This window comes from Sycon ciliatum, chromosome 4, assembly GCF_964019385.1.
Source record: "Sycon ciliatum chromosome 4, ocSycCili1.1, whole genome shotgun sequence".
NCBI classification, from domain to species: Eukaryota; Metazoa; Porifera; class Calcarea; order Leucosolenida; family Sycettidae; genus Sycon; species Sycon ciliatum.
In genome coordinates this window covers 2,699,426-2,722,126 of record NC_088646.1, presented here as the reverse complement: position 1 = coordinate 2,722,126, position 22,701 = coordinate 2,699,426, and the positions used below count along the sequence as shown (strand labels likewise).

The following is a 22,701-nucleotide window of genomic DNA, read 5'->3' as shown; positions in this document are numbered from 1 at the left end:
GGGTGTTTTGCAGGAGAAGGTCATCAACATCGACCTGCTGAAGCGTGACGTGCCAGCTGCACCTTCCTCGGACCCAGCAGATGAGCCTCGCCATGTTACAGAGGAGGAATCGGCTGGAGAAGAGAGTGATGACAGCGGGCCATACGTAGTGTTCTCGCCGAGTAGCGATACTCCAGACGAGCGAGTGTTGCGAGACAGGTCTGCCATTCGACCGCCTGCCCGCTTTCGCACGCAGTAATTGCATGGTCGGTAGTGAGTTTCTACATGCCACCAGGCGGAGGTGATGAAGGATAACTGCTGATCTTGCTTGCATGCATTGGTTTAATACTGATGACTGTGGTGTCATGTATTTAGAGTCTAGTGCACGGTATTGCTTTGTGGTACAAGTATTACATTGTTCATGATAGATAAGTAGATTGGGTTGCAAGGATAGCATGTTAGAAATAATTGATTGGAACATCTGGGCCGCTCAATTACGTTAAAGGGGAAGTTAAGGCAAAAATTAAAATTTCACCAGTTGTAGTCTTCGGGGTGCTGAGTCGAATGGTCGCGGTCCGAGGAAGCTGCGACGCTCCCTTCCTACTTGAATCCCAATCGAACTCGCGCACTTCCACCGAAACTGGGTGACTGCGCCCTACTAGATGGGGATTTGTATGCAAAATGTCACTAAAAGCGCCATTTCGTTCTTATAAAAGCACGGATGACCGCGATTGGCCCATATGTTGTAGTCTTTTGGACGCTGCGTCGACTGGTTTTGGTCCGAAAAGGCTGCGATGCAGCGTTCCTCCTTTATTCCCAATCGAACATGCTTGAACAAGCGGTCACGTGCTCCTGCGTACGCCAGTCACCTGGTCACCGTGCCTGCAGGGTACAACTTACTAGCCTGTTTGACCTTTTTTGGGTGCAGTCCTGTCACTCGAGTTGAACTCGAGTTGAACCTTGGTGTGAAAGTTGTCGCCTGCTGGCGTGGTGACCAGGTGATTTGGGCACCCAGGAGCACGTGACCGCTTGTTCAACCATGTTCGATTGGGAATAAAGGAGGAACGCTGCATCGCAGCCTTTTCGGACCAAAACCAGTCGACGCAGCGTCCAAAAGACTACAACATATGGGCCAATCTCGGTCATCCGTGCTTTTATAAGAACGAAATGGCGCTTTTAGTGACATTTTGCATACAAATCCCCATCTAGTAGGGCGCAGTCACCCAGTTTCGGTGGAAGTGCGCGAGTTCGATTGGGATTCAAGTAGGAAGGGAGCGTCTCAGCTTTCTCGGACCAAGACCATTCGACTCAGCACCCCGAAGACTACAACTGGTGAAATTTTAATTTTTGCCTTAACTTCCCCTTTAAGAGCACACTCTCATCATTGTTAACTACATTGTTGATCATACGGGTCAGATCCTAGTGTTTACCTAGTCATGTAATTTCTCGTGCTGCTGTGTTCAGCTGGTTGGACTACTCTAATACCTTAATTACTAGCCGTCGATAGCAAGTGCGAGTGCGGGCTTTTGCTGCGCAACTGGTATACCTCACAGTGTATTTAGAATAGTCTTCAATAATAATCTAGGTCAGTGAGTTTCACTACTTCCTAGAGCCAGTACAAGAAACACCAGGTCCTGAGATTGTGCGGTGTGCGTGCGTGTACGTGCCGTAGAAGAGTCTGATGGTCTTTCCCCTTCAAGGCGTCCTCCACGCCAGCCCCCCCCCCCCCCTCCTCTCTCTCTCTCTCTCTCTCTCTCTCTCTCAATATCACTAAACCCCATAGCTTAGACAACAGTATCAATCCCGAAAGGCTATTCAAAGCTACATGGGCAGCACCATCCAGCATAGAGGCATTGCATCCCCATTCCAAGCCAAGAATGAAAATACAAACGCAGACGTCATCTCATCTGGCAAGGCAAGAGTTAGAAAAGCTGCGGTTGCATACTACGATCAAACTGCACAGCATACTACCCACATCACATGATATGATTACTTATACATCCAAACAGGGCTGGTGAGCTGTAACTGCTCCCCTTCTATGGTTCAAAAGCTGATGGTTCTATGACCATTTTGGAATCTCTTGGATTCTACAACTATTTTGGAATTTGAGGGGAAATCCGTGCATCCAAAGTTTAAGCACTTAAATGGATCAAGCGGGTTCTGAATGCACGAGACTAGTCCATGATTCAGGCAAGTGGCGTTATGTGGGCAGTGTAGCAGGGTTGCACATTCTCGGGCTACAAATACTGGAATGGAGGTGTACATTCTCACAGCCCCTGCCTCAAACAACTGTCAGTTACTACAGTAGACCTGAGACAAAAAAAAGGCATGCAGCCGCTTACCCGGGGAGCATCGAATCTCTTCTTGTGCTTCTCATGCAGAATGAGGTAGGAGTGCTCTTTGAAGAGAGGCTTTTCATACAGCTACACAGGTAGAAGAAAGAAAAAGAAAGGAGGAAAAGGAAAGAAAGGAAGGAAGAAAGGAAGGAAGAAAGAAAGAAAGAAAGAAAGGAGAGAGAGAGAGAGAGAGAGAGAGAGAGAGAGAGAGAGAGAGAGAGAGAGAGAGAGAGAGAGAGAGAGAGAGAGAGACAGACAGACAGCCGAAGAAACAGAAGAAAGGGAGAAGAAAAAGGAGTGAAAAAATCGTCTCAACATCACGGGGAGATATGCGCGTAGATACCAACAGCACACACTGTACAGCATGGCCTTGCACAGGTCACACTGTACAGCATGGCCTTGCACAGGTCACACTGTACAGCATGGCCTTGCACAGGTCACACTGTTACAGCATGGCCTTGCACAGGTCACACTGTACAGCATGGCCTTGCACAGGTCACACTGTACAGCATGGCCTTGCACAGGTCACACTGTACAGCATGGCCTTGCACAGGTCACACTGTACAGCATGGCCTTGCACAGGTCACACTGTACAGCATGGCCTTGCACAGGTCACACTGTACAGCATGGCCTTGCACAGGTCACACTGTACAGCATGGCCTTGCACAGGTCACACTGTACAGCATGGCCTTGCACAGGTCACACTGTACAGCATGGCCTTGCACAGGTCGGCTATCGGCTCCAATACTACTCGATTCTGTACATGCACCAACAATGTTCTAACTTGCACAACAAAGGACACACACAAAAATAGGCCATGCAATATCACAATCCCAACCGTACTCATCACAGAAAATCACAGAGACTCTCCTCTAGCTACTACTCTCCTCCAACTACTACTCCCCCTAACTAGTACATGACATTGTAATGTTATGTAACCAAGGTATATACAACTACTGTAAGAACCTTACCGTCATACAAAGATTGCGACTCTTCACCCAGACCGATGCTAGCAGATTGGACTCCTTGTTGCCTCTGTTGATAAGCTCGTTACGCATGCGATCATAGATGTAGAGCAAGTAATGGGTGTCCTCACGCGCATAGTTGATCAACTCCTTGGGCAAGGGCCTATGAGTACAGTTGCAATTACACATACATGCAGCCACACATGTGCACAAGCACACACACGTGCAGGGAAGAATTGGCTCAGTATAGACAAGCCAGTCTCGCAACAGTACAAGCTCACACCAGGATAGTTGGACATCCAGCAGACAATTTCACAGACACAGCACAGAAACACATTGTTACACACTTGCACACATACATGTAAAACCAGCCACAATCTCTCAATCTCTCTCTCTCTCTCTCTCTCTCTCTCTCTCTCTCTCTCTCTCTCTCGGTTTCTCTCGACCTCTCCCTCGGTCTCTCTCTCTCTCTCGGTCTCTCTCTCTCTCTCTCTCTCTCTCTCTCTCTCTCTCTCTCTCTCTCTCTCTCTCTCTCTCTGTCTCTCTCTCTCTCGCACTGCCTCTGCCTTTGTCTCTGTCTCCCTCCCTCTCTTGCTTGCTCACACACACACACTACTGACCTGATGCGCCAATCAGCTAGTTGGTATTGTTTGTTAGCTGTCACGCTACAGTAGAACTGCATGAGATAGGCTAGACTAAAGCGAGGCATCTCCAGAACGCGCGATGCTTGTCCTGTGTCAAACATGTTGACCAGGTACAGACTGTGATCACGCTGCAGCCACAGCACATCTGAATCTGATCCATGCAGAACCTGAATGAAGCACAGACAGGACAGGGAAAGCCATATCCAATTACCAACCAAACAGCAGCAGCAGCAGCAACAACAACAACAACAACAACAACAGCAGCAGCAGCAGCAGCAGCAGCAGCAGCAGCAGCAACAACAACAAAATGGTCACACAGCTCTCCATCTCCATCTCCCCCTCTCCCTCTCCCTCTCCCTCTCTCTCTCTCTCTCTCTCTCTCTCTCTCTCTCTCTCTCTCTCTCTCTCTCTCTCTCTCTCTCTCTCTCTCTCTCTCTCTCTCTCTCTCTCTCTCTCTCTCTCTCTCTCTCTTCTTGCATTCTTATGACTACCAGAGCCCCTGCTATTTCATCATATTCATCACTTCAGGTAGAGTAACAACTACTGCGAAGCACACCTCACCTTCACAATCTTGGGATCTGTGAACACCTCATTGAGCATGATCAGATCTGTGCGCAGTTTCAGCGTGTCAACGATGAAGTCCTCGGAGCGCGTAGAGAGTTGCATGAGGCAGGTGAAACCTTGAAAGGAGCGGTAGGAGTGAGCCTGCAAAACATACCAGTACGAGTACACACATCATTACATTGCAGCGTGGAAAGGACGCGACCAGAACTTGAAAAGGAACTACCGGTATGTGTAGAACACCATCAATGAAGAAGCCACACATGCATATCTCTGATTCAGAAGACGGTGACACAATAATAATTCAAAAAAAATTAAAATTTCGTGAAACTCAAGAGTTTCCCGGTTGATGTGCTCATCGCATAACACCGAGAAGAGAACAAGTGCTCACGGGCCCTTGCTTTGCTGGTCACCACAGGGGCGTCGCACACGGTACGGTCACTACGGTATTGACCGTACCACTGTTTGCCCCAAGGCCAAGTACCCCGTGAATCTATAAAATGCACTGATGTGGGCTCTAAATTTCCAAAATTTTCGGCTCAGCCATCCCTCCCCCCCCCCCCCCCCACGAGTAAATTGTACTTCAGATGGCTGACCGTACCACACTAAAATACCTTCCGATGCCCCTGCACCATGTGATGGTCATATCATCTATGATCTTGTCCTCTTTGGCAGCATATTATTACTCTGCCAGGCATTGTAGCCACTTGCCCAGGACCACTTAGCCGAGTGGTCCAAGCCAATCAAAACAAGCGAGTAAATACATGATTATATAATAAGCAACAAAGGTCGTTGGTTGCTGACCAATACTAAGTCTTATAGTAGCTCTGCTAGGCACACTATGTGAAGCCACACGACTGTGCCAAAGCTTGGGAATAACATCTAAACGACATGGCCGTGCATGTGCCATGAAGTGCAATGGCAAAGACGCTAAGCTAAGAGATCATGAAAATTTAATGTGATTGACAAACAATATCCTGCCATGAGGCCACGAAGAGTCCCCACACTCCTGAAAGGTGGAGCATTATATTTCTCTCCCAACTACCTTCTTTTGAATGCTCCAAATGGGTGGAAGATTGCAAAACGAGTACAAGAAATGAATTTTCCGGAGTATAAGCCACACTTTAAGCGCCAGTATAGTAATTCACCCGAAAAATGTCGGTGTGGCTTATACAACGATGGTCGAATTAACGGTGGTAGATGTCTAGCTTGGTGATGTCAACGCGAACAAGCGTATAATAATAAATTTTAATCATAATAATAAATGTCTGTACTTCGTGACAAAAAACCTGGGTGTGGCTTATACTCCATGTGGCTTGTACTCTGGAAAATGCGGTATGTACAGTACTCGTACCTCTAGATCCACGGCGATTTCCGTCTCAGCACTCAGCTTGCCACACATCTCCTCCAGTAGCTCCACAGTATCGACGTAGGTAAGTGGAGTGTCTGCTAGCTTACCATACAGCTGCACACAATCACAGCAAAACCAAGTGGAACAAGTCAGGCCAGAATCAAGAATCAAAATCACGCGTGCCAAAACCCAAAACGTTGCTATCGGTGGCAGTATGCACAGTGTAATAACTACAGTCCAATCTAATACAAGAGTCCCGCCGGCAATAAAAAACGTACATAATTGCGGCACTGGTCCAATAGCTTCGCCCTATCCCTACCAACATATGCCCTGGCATTAAACTCCAGGTACTAAGTAGTGCAGGCATTGATCAATATCTACATTTGGACGTGTCCACGTTTCTAACAATGTGTCGAGGAGGATGGCACTGTGCCCGTACCTGTTCCTTGACCGGTGTTAGTAGCTCTGCACTTGGCTCCCACTGCAGCAATTCAACCTCGTACGGATGACAGCCACTGAAGCAGCAATGGAAAAGGCAGCAGAGTAGTAACAGCATTGGAAGTGACAGCGACAGCAGCAGCAGCAGCAGCAGCAGCAGCAGCAGCAGTGGACAGGGGAAGACAGCACAAAGAGTGAAAAGTCAACATCGACAGCAAGTCACCAAGCTTGAAGCTAAGTTGGAAAAATGGACTCGGATGGAGAGCCAAGGATAAATATATAGTAAAGAAAAAAGGACCAAGAAACTACAAGTTTCAAGTGGTGTTAGTGGACATTATAGCGTAACTTGTAGTTTCTCGGTCCTTTTTTCTTTACTATAAATCTAAGTTGGAAAGCACGATTTAAAACTATCGCACTACCTCTGCTACTTTGGAAAGCACAAACAAGCACACCATACCAAAATCTACATGAGACCTGATGTATACCACGGAAGAAAAGAGACTACTAAATTTAGGAAGGTATGGTGGTGGCCTGGCACAAGTGAAACTACCTAAGCTGGTTTGTGTTTCTCAACACGGGTTGTATGGCCGGTTGTAACGGGGAGTTACGAACTTTACTTTACTCAAAATGATTTGACATCTAGCAAACTTTCGACAAGGCACTGTGTCAGAGAAGCGTGACAGCGACTTCCAGCCTCCAGGAGAGACAATCTGAAACGGAATGATACTAGTCACAGCACTGTAGTATGACTAAAGATGGGGACGAGTGTACGTACGCTTCCAGAGCAGCCCCTTGCCGTGCACTGCTAAGAAGCATGTCAAGAGCAGAAGAAGCCGTACCATAAGTGACGACCTTAGGCACGTCTGTACAACAACAACAACAACAACAACAACAACAACAACAACAACAACAACAACAACAACAACAACAACAACAACAACAACAATGCACGGACAGAGGCAAACCATGAACAACTGCGTCGCTGCAAAAGAAAAGTCAAAATCACTGGCAATGGGATATTGGTCCGAGGGAGAATATCCAAAAAAAGACTACAACTTTAAATCGAAATTGACATCCATGCCTGGACTGAACCATACCAGTAGAGATCATTGCCAGACAAACGATGCATATAAATATGTGGGATGGTTGAATATGATCAGAGAGAGAGAGAGAGGTCCACTAGGAAGCCATGGCGACTCCAAGCTACTAGTACATGCCAAAGCAATCATCAGAATACCATCGGATGGCATATGCGATGGGCTGCACACAGAATCCAACACATAATTCTAAGGTAGCAGAGGGAGTACTAGAATCCCAGTGAAATACAATCCTACAGCCTAGTCCTTCCACCACTTCAACTGTACTTGTACTTGTACTTACTGGGCAGGGGTACAACGGCATTGGGTTTCTCAGTGAGCCTCGGTACAAACGGCGTACTGCTATTGTCGACGCCATCCTTGAAGAGGAGCTGTGGACGTGTAGTACTCTTGGAATGGATGAGCTTGGCCGATTTTGGCGTGGTGTGGACTCCTGGTGAAGCCTACTCCCACACCAACACACACACACACACACACACACACACACACACACACACACACACACACAGAATTCAGCCCACGTCAAACGTACTCTTGGCATAACGCAAAGCATTGCACTGCCACTGATCTGCAACAGGCCACAGCCAATATTAGTCATCATGAAAACGCATTAGGTCAGGGAGGCAGAAACCTGAGCGCTCGCGCACACACACACACACACACACACACACACACACACACACACACACACACACACAAACACACACACGCACACGCGCATGCACACACGCACACACACACACACACACACACACACACACACACGTGCACACACACACACACACACACACACACACACACACACTAACTAACTGCCATACATTGTCCCTGTTCCAGCTGGCGACTGCCGGTGACGCCTTTCCAGCAGTTGTAGACTGTACAGGCTCAGCATGGCGTACACCGGATGCTTCATCCAGCAGTATACCCTGACATGGTAGCAACAAGAAAACAGTAAACACAAGACAAAAACAAAACTGAACTCAGATGATGAGCCAAGAAAAATTCGTGGAAAACTGAGAGGAAAAGAGAGAAAACGCTGGGGCACAAGTTATGTGTTAGAGTCAGCCACCTACATCAGATCTTGTACTTTCAGACATGCACAATTAAGCACCAAACTGATAGGGAGCACATGTACCGAGATATTCCACGGCATGATACTGGGGTTGAGCACTGCTAAATAGCGCTAACCAACACAGTTCAAGGCTGGAAAGCTGTCAGTTAGCGCTAGTGAGTAGTGCTCAACCCCAGTATCATGCCGTGGAATGTCTCAGTACTCCCTGCCAGCTAAATTGTGCACGTCTGACTAAATTGGTTAGCAAAAGCTGACATTTAGATCATGATCCCTTTGAGCTTGCAATAGGCTTCTTTTGTTTTCTCCAATGAGATCAACTGCAGGTCATCTCATTCTGAGTACATACAGCACACAAACTTTTAAAAGATACCACATCCGCAACAGGCAGTGGAGTTAAATGCTACTTCACTCCGGTATGGATACATGACATGTTGTATGAGTCAGTGCACTCACAATGCATGGACATACATGTATAGACAGACATGTTCATAGCCTGGACAGCAGGCAATGGAGTTGAATGCTGCTTCACTAGAGCTACTGTCCATGGCACAAAACAAGCACACTGCCCGTGAGCTGAGGAGACTAAGGAGTAAGGATGCTGGCATGTGCCACTTACAACTCTCTCCAAGATCGAGTCATTGCCTTCGATGAGACTCTCCATCTGATCCTCACAGTCCTCTGCACTGGCTTGCCCATGGGGCATCCATGTCGTATTGATATCCTGCTGCTGCAGAAGACCGCCGATTCTGTACAAGCAGTGCAAAGGAGTTGGTAAAAGCAATAAGATTCACGGCGATTGGCAACGTAGAGCATAGCTGATACCTACTAGTACTTAGTATGAAGTTCAGTAAAACCTGTCAAGGCGACCACTCGAATAAGGCGACCACTTGGATAAGGCGATCACCTGTCCTAGAAGACCACTGCAACCAGGACCAATGGATGCTATTTCCAGTCAATTGACCCTGGATAAGGCGATCACCTGGTGACAGAGACCATATCTTGAAGGTCCCTTGAGCGGTCGTCTTAAACAGGTTTCACTGTACATGACTGTTACCACTTACCAGGCAAGCCTGGGGATTGAGAGAGGGGTGAAACGGCTCAGACCATTGCACCCTCAGCGCTATGCAACTCATCAGGAAGCAAGCTTTGCTTCGATGTCGGACAGGTGTGCACTAACCGCGCAGAAACTGCAAGCATGATGTCACCGCCAGTCCTGCTCTGGCACTGCTCGACTAGGGACTACAGTCATTGATCTATACGTGTGGCCAATGAAATTCAACCCATGAGCCAAAGCAAATGCTGCGTTTTTCTTTTCTTTTTTTGGCACTCGATCCACATACACGTACTCACTACTGTGCGTACAGCGTACCTTCAAAGTACAAGTTGAGTGGTGCAGAGTCTGTTGCACATGCCAAGACTGGGCTTTTTAACTTGGGGCTCGGATTTCATTGAGCACAACTGTAGCCGCGAAATCACGTGCACACACACATAGAAACTCACAATTTCTTTAGATGGGATCCTTGGTGCTGGGAGAAGTGACGAAAGCCATCATAGCTGGAGTAGAAGTTGAAGTCGTCGCCGGGAGCGGGCAGCGTGTTGGCATTGCGAACAGCTGCAACCACTGACGATAAAGCAACCTGTAATCCACAAGCAGCACACATACATACATACATACATACATACAATGCTGGCTACTGAAATCCGACCCCTGAGCGGTGCGTTCACATTCTAGCGGTCTCTATTTCATAGTTTTACAATCCCGTGTTGGGTCTTTGCGATGTGAGCGCACCGCTCAGGGGTCAGATTTCAGTTGCCAGCACTGTACACACATACATACATACCGCCAAGAGTACATAACCCCCCAGAGTGTGCAACGCCTGATCCAGCTCTGCATAGGGTCTTGGTCGAGCGTAATCGGATCTTTGCGTCATAATACCGTACACATCTGAGAGGAACCCGGGGAGTCGCGGGTACTCTCGGATCAAAAACAACGGTGCCCTGCCTCGAGACCGGCCTTGTGCTGGTGTGGAGTGTACGCATGACATCAGAAGATCCGATTACGCTCGACCAAGACCCTATGCAGAGCTGGATCAGGCGTTACACTCTGAGGGGTTATGCACTCTTGATACCGCATAAATGCAAAATGCACTCAATATTTTGAGCTACAGATTTCCAAGCGAGATTATCCTTCCCACAGCAAAGGGTACACAAAATACTGTAGTACCGGTATATATGTTTGTCTTCCAAACCTCGCTCTTATGTGACTGTCTCCTAATGCAGGAACTCCAATATACGTGTGTGTGTGGGGGGGGGGGGTACATGTGTGTGTGTGTGTGTGTGTGAGGGGGGGGGGGGAGCTATCACTCAGTCTCCATGACACCTCCCCCCACCCCTGCCTTTCACCTACATGGATTTCCATATAACTCTTCAACAAGCATTTTCTCCTACTCGTCTACTGCGTACCAACCATTCGATATTCTCAATCACACCCGTTGCAATAACGTTCCGTTATAGGCTGTTCATACTACATTGGAATACGCGTCACGTTTTGGAATTCCAGGTACTGTAAGACTAGTAATGTTAACGAACATTTAATTCTAACGACTTAGTGAATTTGAAAGAATCGTTAACATTTGAAGTCGTTATGTGCAAAACGATATGTACATGTACAGTCATTTGCAGGTTTTGAGACAGAATTCGTTAGAATTTCACCTCGCTAACCCACAAAAATCAGGAGATCGTTAACTTTAATTGACGTTAAAATATCTGGTCTTACAGTACTGGCAGACAGCGTTTTCATGCAAGTGCATTCACACAGCTACGTACATGCTGTTCGTACAGCTTTTTTTCTTCTGAATATGTCTTCTTATTCTCAGTTTTCTCCACCATGGTTCATTATAATCGCCCGCATCACATATTTATTGGCATTATGTATTATGATTGTGGAATGAGATGAAATACCAAAAATCATTCAAATTTTAAAAATTCGAGTGACGTTTCACGAATTGTTCTCCAAATTGACAGTGGGAACAAATTAAAACAATCGCTGGCTCTAGATTTATATAAACGCGAGTGCACTATTAGTATTATAGAATCTATGAAAAATACCTTTTTGAACTCTTCTACAGTGTCCACGCCGAGCTTCTCCATGTTGGCCAAGTAATAATTATGAGAAACAGATTCCGCAGACAGAGACAACTCCTGGTACCGGCTGCTTCACATGAAATTCGAGCAGACTTAGCCAGAAGGGGGTTCACTCTACATTGCCCACATACACGTAACCAGTAACATAACAATGACTATTGTACGTCAAAAGTAAAAATCCTAAGTCTGAAAAATTATTACTGCTATTGGTACATCATGGTACATGGTGACTGCATGCTGAACTCTGAATCAGTGAATGTGTACTGTGTAGGTGTAAGATGATAATATACCACGTGATCGAGATTGAAGCCAGAAGTTTTCTTCTGGCTGAAACTCTCGCAACGCGCCGTTGCGTCTTGAACTAAATCGCACTCGAGTTTGACTTTAGCCCTGGACATTGTGTTAGGAAAGTCGAAACTCCGATATATTTAGGGGCTGGAAGGTGCAAAAGCAAAAATGGCGTCGTTCCCTTGACACTGCGAACTTGACCCGCAGCTCAACCATGCGACAAGACAAGGGAAGAGAAAAAAATTGCTTTGACTGCTGAGCGTTGACGCTGCAGGTAACTGGCTTGCCAAAGAGGCTTTGGACGCTTTCGCTGTCATGGTCGTTTTTGATTAACAATTGGATCGTAGCTAAGGCTCCCAATTGGTCGCCATCATGTGGAAGTTTAGAGAACTTAGTGACAAAGTGTAAGGACCGAAGCGGTTGGATGCGAAGGAGAAATTGCAGCAATGCAAAAAGTGCGTTTTCTTGTGCGCTTGTTCTGTACAGCACCAATGTGGTGATGAATTACTCGGAAGTCGAAGCTAAAGTACGAGAAGCAACCAACGATGATACCTGGGGACCTCACGGTTCCATCATGCAAGATATTGCTAAAAACACGTTTACGTATGAAGGGTTTCCTGAAGTAATGGCAATGCTCTGGCAGCGAATGTTCGACAAAACCAAGAACTGGCGACGCACGTATAAGGTACGTAAATCTACACCCATGATTATTTTAGTATAACGTTTTTGATATGAATTCTAATGCTAGTCTTGTGCTATTGTTCTGTGTACTGCTGTGCTTCGTCTCAGTCCTTGCTGTTGTTGGCGTACTTGGTCCGCAATGGCTCTGAAAGAGTTGTCACGAGTGCTCGTGATCATATGTATGATCTGAAAGCCCTGGAGGACTATCAGTACAAAGATGAGAATCTCAAAGATCAAGGAATTAATGGTACGTCATAGCATCACCGAATGATTTCCTTGTTTGTGGGCTATTTCAGAGTTTCGTATTTTAGTATGTCTGGTCAAGGATACATTTCACTTCAGATTTGACTTTTCGATAGGACTGTTCAACACACACACACACACACACACACACACACACACACACACACACACACACACACACACACACACACACACACACACCTTTGACGCCCATCTCCAGAGGAGATGATAGGCTACTGAGTTTGGCAGTACTTGAGGTGACGCTTCAAATCGCCACTTCTCCTGAATGCTCTGCCGCATGCGCATGTGCTGGGGGAGGAGGACGATGCTGATGGACCTGCCTACTACCACTTGGACTCTGGAATATCCAGTGAATGCAAATCACCAACAATCGTGTCTCGTCAACGCTTCTTTGGTCCATACCGTGGTCTGGTAGCCTCAAGCTCCCCAAACAACACTTTTTGCGGAATCCGGGCTGCGTCCATACGGGCAACATGACCCAGCCAACGCAAACGGCACTCGCGCAGGAGAGTCCCAATACACATTTAAAAACACACACACACCCACAAACATGCACTAATACGCGTAAACACGCACACACACACACACACACACACACACACACATGCATACATGCACACTCGGAGGGAGTTGTGGTTGCTCGTGACAGTGCTCAATACACCAAGGTGCAGAGCCTAGTACACACACTTGAGAGGAATCAAAAGCGTTTCTGCAGTTGCTGTCTGATGATCGGTTAAAACCGTGAAACTCGAGTTACAGCAGAAACGCTTTTGATTCCTCTCAAGTGTGTATGAATACATGCATGTGTATCCTCTACATCGCTTCGACCCAGAGTATTTGGGAATGTTCGTGGGCAAGAACAGGAACACGTGGAGCACCACTGATTTGTACTGTTCCCATGCTGGTGCACTCGAAGCATGTTCTGGCTGCTCCAACCTTGGACGGGGAACAGCTAGAGCAGTTACACTGTCACGTTGATATCCCTATTTTTTTTTCAAAAATACAGATAGGTTTTGTACAATGTCGCGTGTGAAATACTCTGGCTTCCTGTCAAACAACACAGCACATGACCGTTTTATGGTGCTGATGTGGTGACCAGCAGCTGATCAAGTGACCTCTGTGAGAGCAGGCATGCACATTCTGCACGAAACCGGTATCTTAATTCCCCCCGGATGTCATGGTTTATAAGCTCAAAACACCAAAACTGAAATCTGGCTGAAATAACCCCCTACGCTTCATTTTCTAACGATTACTAGTAGTGTCTGGGCGAAATTATGAAGCGAAATGAAGCCCTATGGTGCGAAGACCGATCGAGACTAGTCTTGCTAAAATTGCGAAACTGCACGTCTATGTGATGGAAATGACCTGTTCTCTGTGCTTGCTTCGCTTTCGTATGTTTTCTTTACGTTATAGTTCGACAGAAAGTGAAGGAGCTCATAGCTTTGCTTCAGGATAATTCGCGGCTACGAGATGAACGACGGAAGGCCAAAAAGACCAAGGACAAGTATGTTGGTGTGTCATCCGAGCAGACCACAACTCGTTACAGTAAGTGGCGTCCATGTTGTCTTGGCCTTCCTGTACGTGTCTGCACACTCATGGCTTTTGCACTGTTCAAGCCTGGTCGTCTGTTCCCAGCGAAATGGCCCATGGCGAAGGCATTCTTGGTTTGTGTTCTGTTTGTATCTGCTACAGGCGATCGATATGATGCAGACCCTCGTGCTTCCTCCTACGATGAGGGTGAAGGGCGCGTGAAGTCCTCCAGCAAGAACGCATACAAAGACGACAGCGACTCAGAGCACGACGAAGGGTGAGTTTGAACACTGTGGGTCCTCCACGCTTTTCTTTCCTTTTCTTCTTCTTCTCCGATGTTCAGAAATGTACCCCATGTTTTGTTTTCTTGTATAGATAATGTAGCCCCACTCATACATAATACAGTGAAACCTGTCTCAAGGGACGAGAAAAGTGGTCGCCGTGGCCAGGTGGTCTTCTTATCCATGTTCAGTGGGTCGCGTGACCATATCCACATGTGATACATCATTTTGATCAGTGTATCACAGTGCACACGCCTATGGCTATGCTACTTTAGCACGACTCATGTGCCTGGGGTCCTCAGACCTGTCAAGTGTCGTGCATGGACCATGCACATCTACACTTCCTGCACTGGTGTGTAGATCTACCATGCATGGTGCACCATGCAATGCATACATTTACATGTACTAGCACGGTGCAATGCGGTCGCGGGTAGGTGGTCATCGGTCGCGTTGAGTGAGTGGTCGCCTTATCCGAGCTGTTTTGAATGTGAATGCGTCCGTGACAAGGAAAAGTGGTCGCCATTACAGGTTTTACTGTAGTGTGACTGTGTCGGTATTGGTGGCAGGAATCAGTGGACTGCACCTATGTACGAGTACTAGTATTCTTGCCAGCCATGCACTGATTAGGTGTGCAGCCTTCCACATGACTGAGGCCAAGTTTGCTCGCTCGTTGTCTTTTCATGCTTCCCTGTGTGTGTATGTGTGTGCGTGTGTTTGCAATACTGTAGTGCGGGCATTTCCATGCCTTCGGGTACAATCGGTACACCAACCACAAGCAAGAAGACTGCGAAAAAGAGCCGTGCGCCAATCGACCTCGGCGCAGCTGCCCACTACACGGGGACCGGCCCCGAAAGCACTAATTCATCTGCTGCTGCTGGTACTAGCAGTGGTGGTGATCTGTTTGCAGACTTCTCCAGTGCTCCAGCAGCTAACACCAATAAGACCGTGTCACAGGCAACGTTGCAGTCCGTTGCTCCTCACGTTGATGCCTTTGGCGCTGCTCCTTCTGCTAGTGCAGCACCCGCCAACCAAGGTAAGTCTTAATACAAAAAGAAATTATGCACCAGCTCTAGTGATGTTTCAAACCTTCGAATATCGTTTGGTGTTTTTGAATGGTCAAATATTCGTTTCATCCCTAGCATTCTTGTTAGTTGTTGGGGATATAGCAGAATGCGCATTAATGTTATCTCTCAGCTGTCCCGTATCTACTGTGGCTACATGAACAGCAGCACACACACAAACACACACACGCACGTGTTCAACCTGGCTATGCGTTTCATGTGCAGATTTTGGCGACTTTGCGGCGTTCTCATCTGCCCCGGCAGCAGCTGCTCCTGCGCCGGCTGCTAGCTCGCAAGGCTTTGCCGACTTCACCGGCTTCCAAGGTGCTACGCCTGCACCGACACAACAACCCGCTGTGGCCGCTGCACCGGCACCGCTTTCAGCTATGGATCTCATGAATGCTCAGCCATCGTTAATGCAGCCTCAGGTAGGTTCTATGCTTTGGTGGCTGGGTGACAATGGTATCTTATCACATATCAGGTGATGGTTTCCATGGATTGAACCAATCAGAGGCCTTCGTAGGCGGGTGATATAGGCCGATATCACCCCGCCTAGCCCGTATCACCCCTGCTGCTCTATATCACCCCTGCTGCGTACACCGTACGCATATACTCGAAAGCGTACTATAAATGCACTCCATATTTAGCACTTGATTGTTCCTGCTAGGCCCTACGCTACAGACCCTACTGCCGTGCCTACCCCCCGCCCCTTTGGCCTTGCTGGCGAAAGCGGTGGGGGGGGGGGGGGGGAGGGGTCTACCAAGTAGGCTCAGTAGAGCCTGAAACATAGGGCTAGAAGGAGCAATCAAATGCTAAATATGGAATGCAATATAGTACACTTTCGAGGAATTGGAATTTATACTAAAAGTTAGTAAACAACAATTCCGAGAATAGTACGCCTAAGTTGCAGGAAATACAACATGACCAAGGAAAACACTTACCAAGAATGGAGTCATTGATTCCGTTCCTAGAACAATGAGCCAAGGACCCTCATGGTTTGTACACACGTACACAGAAAGCACAAGTACTTGACAATACTTCTGGGTCTGGTCACTTTCGGTATTCTTACCAGTAAGATGGCTAGCTTTGACTTGGGTGCAAGTGATATTGACTTGGAAGATGCAGAAGTTTTGGATGCCGCTTCCAACTACTTCAACTTTTTATCTACGGATGAAATAGCCAACATGTCAGGATTCTCTTTATCATCTACAGCAACTGCGACGTTAGCAACTGGTGAGGTAGTGGAAAAGACCACTACTGAAAAGCGCGTTTCATCAGAACAGCACAGCAGTGAAGAAAGAGTTAAGCGATTTGTGCAAGTGTCTGAGTCAGATCTGGATAGGATACGTGAAAGTCGTGTTCCCGCAAACACCAAACGAGCTACTAAGGTTACGTTTGGTTGGTCACATTCCCAAATGGGAATCACTTGGAATCACTCGGAATCATTCTCGCCCGTTTGGTTGGTCAAAAAAGTGCGTTAGGTTGGTCACATTCCACATGATTCCAGAATGGGAATCGCTGAGAATGATTCTTTTTGGAGAATGATCATTCCACCTCACATGCTGGAATGAGCATTCTCATTCCGGAATCAAAAATGATAATGGCTGCCACGAGCCAAACAATGTAGCAACAGGTTCAAGTGCCTCAAATCATGCACTCAGAAGTACCATGACTCTCTCAAGGAAACTAGAGTCGGGTAAAAGAAAAGACAGCCGCCGTTCCACAACGACATCATGGAATTGTTATATCAAGTGATTCCTAATTGATTCTGGCGCGTTAGTTTGGTCAGGTGATTCTTGCCGATTCCCATTCCAGAATGGTTGTCATTTACATTCTGAAAATGCCCAACCAAACGCAACCTAAGAACTGGATGCGTGTTTTTGACACTTGGTGTGTGGAGAACAAGAAAACGTGCGACTTGAAAACAATACAAGCGACTGATCTAGCATCTATCCTGAAGCATGCCTATGTTGAAATCCGTCAAGTCAACAAACAGCCGTATTCTAAGAACAGCTTACTGCAGTTTCGGAGTGCCATTCACCGTGAACTGCAAGAGCTGAAGCGCACCATCAATCTCTATACTGATAGTGAGTTTATCGAGGCTAACCAAGTACTTGATGGCTACCTAAAGCAGTTAAAAAAAGACGGCCTGGTAGCACCAACGCAGCACAAGCCTCCCATCTCCGATAGCGACAAAGAAAAGATCTACAAGCACCTCGGTGACTGGAAGACAAATGCGGATCACCTCACCTACCTTGTCTGGTTCGTCATCACTTACCACTTCTGTCTGCGTGGTTCGGAGATTCAGGCGTATCTAACATCCGACGACCTGGATGTGAAGACCAACGACAAAGGCAAAAGATTCATCACATTAGCCACAGCATTCGCCCAGAAGAACCAGCAAGGCGGCATTAAAGGAAAGGACACGGTATCTGATGGGATGATAGTGTCCGACTGGCAGGTGGAAGCCGTCCTACTCCTCACTTCAAAGTTGTCTGTGAAGTCCAAGCGACTCTTTCAGATACCACGCAAACATTACCAGCCAGAGGATTCAGAATGGTACACAGGCCAAGTGTTTGGTAAAAACGAAATCGATGGCATGATGAAGAAGATGAGCGAAACAGCGCGACTAAGCCAGATCTACACCAACCACAGTGTGCGCGCCACCGCCATTACGACCTTGGCTAAGCAAAATGTGAGTGCCACTACAATCATGCGTACTTCCGGCCATCGGAATGCCCAAAGCCTAGACTCGTACTTGCAGCCAAGCGAGCATGACAAGATGAAAACTGCTCACCTGTTGGACGTAGCCGCCATTGATGAAGCACTGCAGTGCGCGACTCCGGAGGAACTGCAGGCCTTGGAAGAGCCTCAGGCACCTCCCCCGTCAGCTTCTGTCACTACCAGTTCATCCACGGTGACGTCGGAGAATAGCGCAAAATTCATATTCTCTGGCAACTTCAGTGGTGCCGTTCACATACATGTGAACGATGTGAAGGAACTGCGCTGAAGTTGGCTCGTTTCTGCAATGCAGTGTTCCATTTACAATTTACAATACTCCATTTCCATCAACTCTTCTATTTCCACTCCTCTATACTTTTCCTTCCTACCCTATGCTTTACCTAAGTTCAAACTAAACTCTACTGTGGGAATGTAGTTGTGTAGCAGGAAGAGCATGAAGTACGGTGCACATGGTGTGTAGGGTCATATGGGATAAGACACATAGTGTGTAGGGTCATATGGGATAAGTAGACACATGGTGTGTACATGGTGTAGGGTCATATGTGATAAGTAGAATATCACCCTCGTAGCTCGGGTGATACCGTACCCTCATATCAATCCCTTCTGCTTCGCAGTCGGGATTGATATTCGCCGGTATCACCCTCGTACTCATGAGATGTTCTTTACGTAGCTGTGGCAGTTCCAGAGGGTGTGGTAAAGGTGTGTGGTTGGAAATATGGCTGTGTGTGTGGTGGGGGGGGGGAGTCATCTAATGGGATGTATGCATCACTTGCCATTTATGATTTACTGGGCAAGTACACTACAACCGTACACACTGTGATAACAGCCCTGCATAAAAGGATCATGCTCACAAACATACCAGAGCTGGTTGTACATGTACCTGCCAATTGTGGGACAAGTTGCCCCTCAAAAGGTTGCAACCATCTTTTATGCATACCTCCCATTTTTGCAGGACTGTGCAGGTTCAATCCCTTGTTGGAAATGTGCTGGTACATAAGAAATATTGTCCAAGCACATGGGTAGTCCTGGTCGATATCCGCACACAAGCAGCACCGACTGTGAGTGCATATATCGGAGCTGGTGCTGCTCGATGAAAATCCGATCGAGTGAGTCAGCTTTGCGTCCTGCACCAGTGAACACCTCACTGTTCGTAGGGTATCTCTCTCTCTCTCTCTCCTCCCTCAACACACACACGCGCACCCCACAATCATGCGATGGAAAGGGTCAAAATGACGGCGTGTCTTTTTTTCCAGTAAGTGTACATTGAAGCTGGGATGTAATAAGACTCCAGCATGCAGCGCGAAGTGCCCTCGTTTCCAATTACTATGTGATAGGCCATTCCTGACGTACTGGCAATACTGTGTTGGGGACACCAATTTTTCATCGCTGTTACCGATGTTGGTTTACCCAAGCTTTGCTGTATAATGCTTCCAAATATAGGCAACGGTAGTCCACCTACTTGCTTCTAAACAGGTCTACATTGGAATTTGAAAATGGTCTGGTTAGAACTCTATGTGGATGTATTGCACTGTGGCCCTATGCCTCCCGAGTTTTGTTTTCATTAATAATAATATCTTTATTGGATCCCTCCCGTTCTTCTCAATGCCGGTCTTTGATGTACAATCGTGCACATCTGCTGTACTCTACTGTCTTGATATTGTAGGCAACCACAGCACAGACTATGCAGCCAGCTGCATCTGCTGCCACAACTACTTCAGCACAAGCAGACCTTGTAAGTACCCCATGCTTCTACAGGGAATTATTTGGGAGGAATTGGTTTATTTTGCCCTCTCTCTCTCAATGCAATGTTCTATGTGTGAAGTGGTTTCAGCGTATACGCCAGAAAACGGTATTGAGCTGGCGCATGCACTGCTGTACAAAATGCGTGCCATTGCAGGTATTCCTGTGGTTGGAACTGTGCACAGTCCAGCCCAGCAGGTCTGTTCTTTGTCATTGTTTACGCTTAGGACAAAGCACCATTCTATGGGCAAATGGGACATACATGTATGCATCACTTTCCTGCCGTAGGGTTTTGCACACAATGTATGAAAAGCATGTCCGAAACTCGGATTTTTTGGATTTAAAGTGAGTTTTGGGCCATAACTTGGTCAAAACCGGTAAGCCGTCGGGGCCTTTTGGACTGTAAGGTAATCCCTTGGGGTGGGATATATTCAGAGATTTTTTCAATCAGTGCATCTAGGCAGTGATTTATACATGGACTTATGGTATCTCTGTTGCCATTGCTATCAGTTGTGGGTGGCGCCGGTCAGTCGAATTATATTGTTCTTTGCAAGCAATTTCTGCTTGTTTTGCTGTGTTTTTGTATTCAGAAATCCTCCAGTGAGCTTAGTAAGTGGACTGACTCCACAGGGTTGAATGTCAGTTTGGACCTGAGCGCGTCCTCGGCGCAGAAGAAGGCACAGAGCAATCAGCCATCCATGAATCAGATGCAGCAGCGCAAGCCAGTGGCACCCGCAGCCGGCTCCACGATCCAAGCCGGTGGTATGATGGGAGGCGGTATGCAGGCACAGCAGCAAGCGGCAATGATGGGAGGCATGCAAGGTGGTATGCAAGGCGGCATGGGTGGTATGCAGGGCATGCGAATGCAAGGTGGTGGCATGATGGGCGCCGGTATGGGCATGGGCGGCATGCAGCCTGCTGCTGCTGGCATGGGCGCTGCCGGTATGCAGGGAATGGCCATGCAGCAAGGCATGGGTATGCAACAGCCAGTTGGCATGGGTATGCAACAGCCAGTTGGCATGGGTATGATGGGCATGCAGCAAGCCGGCGGCATGCAACAAGGTATGATGGCACAACAGAACATGATGGCCATGGGTGCGAGACCAGCACAAGGCGCTGGCGCGTACGGTGCATTCATGAAGTAATCCGTTGCGTTTGTGTGTGTGTGCGCGCACGCGCCATTCTCTCTTTCTCGGACATCTAGGACTGTTGCTTTGTTTGAGCTTCTCAGTATGCGAGGGACTGCATATTTTAATTGCGTCCTCCTGGCACAGCCTCTGTGCTTCTTCCCCCCCCCCCCCCCCCCCTTCGTCCTCCACTCTATTGAGACTGGGTCGCAGTGCTCTTCCCCTCTTTTTCTTCATCTCTTCCTCACGTTCCCTTTAGGCATGCCCATCCTATCAAATTTTGGTCGTTGATCATGCCCCGGCACTCCAGTTTGTCTCTTGGTGGATGTCCTCTCCGTCATGTATATGTGTCTGTGCCCGTGTTTATCGCTCCTCGCCTGTACATTGACACCGCTGGGCCCACCTTTCATTTATTCCTTGTTTTCTAGAATTTGTCAATTAGATGTTGTCCAACACATTATTTTTTATGCTTCAATGGGCACTGGTATGTTATTGCAGAATTGTTCCTTGCTTCTGGTGAAACTAAATATTGAACAATTTTGTTTGTTTTTGCTGAATAATACTAATAATATTTTGTCTCTACTCGTGCATACCAGTGCTCTTCGTCTGTTTTGTTGTTGCCGTTTCTCTGTTATACCATGTCCAAAATGCGACCGTCTCTAATATTGCTACAGAACGTGCCACTGGATGTGGCTTGATTGACCCGTGCACTCGGCTTCTCTGTGTGGTTGTGTGCGTTTGTATTAATTAACGTTAGGGAGCAATTGTTCGATGGTGTAGTTTTGTAATGGTATCAATGCCGGCTGTCATGGCAGAGCTCCTATGCAACGATCGCTTGGTCCTACTCAAGCTCAACTGATGAGGGTGAATTCCCTGAAACACTGTGTATTGAGCAGGGAGTGGTGCTTTCTTGCAGGTGTGCCAAGTCGAAGGTTCGATGGACTTCTCGTGTGCTCCTGATGGCAGTCGTGAGTCCGTCAAGTCGGCGGAATAGCGCAAGCTCCAGTGTAGAGAACACTCTTGGTAATACCAAGAGTACATAACCATGTACTAATCGATGTGGAGATGTGAAGACACATTGCAAGTCACAGCACGCGGCAATGTCATAACGCAAAGCCCAAAAATACTGCGTATACAATGTAAGTCGGTAGTCACAAAGACATTCATGCACACGGATCACGATCCAGGGTGTACATGTACTACGCTCATCACGAAGTATTAAAAAATAATAATAATACGGCCTTTCTCATTGCCAGTTTTAACCGTACATTTTTTACTGCATTTCATCCGTCAATGTTTTTCTGCCGACGCTACAGCTTGTACATGTACAGCTGTATTGAAGTAAGTGCTTCTTCTCTTACTTCCTCGTCTTTTTTAACCATCAGGGGCAACAGTATACA

The 22,701-nt window shown here is 47.2% G+C and overlaps 3 protein-coding genes across 3 annotated transcripts in view; 2 read left to right on the top strand and 1 right to left on the bottom strand.

Annotated features, from left to right (window-relative positions):
- LOC135813892 (exosome complex component 10-like) overlaps positions 1-11,761 on the bottom strand; it is a 35,493-nt gene extending 23,732 nt beyond the window's left edge. Inside the window, exons 1-12 of the mRNA XM_065326913.1 lie at positions 11,552-11,761; positions 9,944-10,080; positions 9,060-9,189; positions 8,193-8,297; positions 7,655-7,814; positions 7,050-7,137; positions 6,276-6,351; positions 5,840-5,950; positions 4,486-4,629; positions 3,901-4,091; positions 3,287-3,443; positions 2,322-2,402 (exon numbers count right to left, since the gene is read on the bottom strand). Of these exons, the coding sequence (XP_065182985.1) occupies positions 2,322-2,402; positions 3,287-3,443; positions 3,901-4,091; positions 4,486-4,629; positions 5,840-5,950; positions 6,276-6,351; positions 7,050-7,137; positions 7,655-7,814; positions 8,193-8,297; positions 9,060-9,189; positions 9,944-10,080; positions 11,552-11,593 (1,422 nt within the window). The 5' untranslated portion in view covers positions 11,594-11,761. The remainder of the gene's footprint in view (positions 1-2,321; positions 2,403-3,286; positions 3,444-3,900; positions 4,092-4,485; positions 4,630-5,839; positions 5,951-6,275; positions 6,352-7,049; positions 7,138-7,654; positions 7,815-8,192; positions 8,298-9,059; positions 9,190-9,943; positions 10,081-11,551) is intronic.
- A 357-nt stretch (positions 11,762-12,118) lies between these two features.
- LOC135813895 (clathrin interactor 1-like) lies at positions 12,119-22,003 on the top strand. Its single transcript, XM_065326918.1, has 9 exons — positions 12,119-12,279; positions 12,362-12,560; positions 12,665-12,803; positions 14,234-14,365; positions 14,513-14,627; positions 15,360-15,664; positions 15,918-16,120; positions 20,098-20,166; positions 20,765-22,003. Exons 1-9 carry the CDS (start codon positions 12,248-12,250, stop codon positions 21,317-21,319), a joined length of 1,749 nt encoding a protein of 582 aa, XP_065182990.1. The 5' UTR covers positions 12,119-12,247; the 3' UTR covers positions 21,320-22,003.
- On the top strand, positions 16,404-19,173 carry LOC135813896 (uncharacterized protein KIAA1958-like). The gene is made up of 2 exons (XM_065326919.1): positions 16,404-17,080; positions 17,557-19,173. Exons 1-2 carry the CDS (start codon positions 16,685-16,687, stop codon positions 18,700-18,702), a joined length of 1,542 nt encoding a protein of 513 aa, XP_065182991.1. The 5' UTR covers positions 16,404-16,684; the 3' UTR covers positions 18,703-19,173.
- Positions 22,004-22,701: the final 698 nt, after the last annotated feature.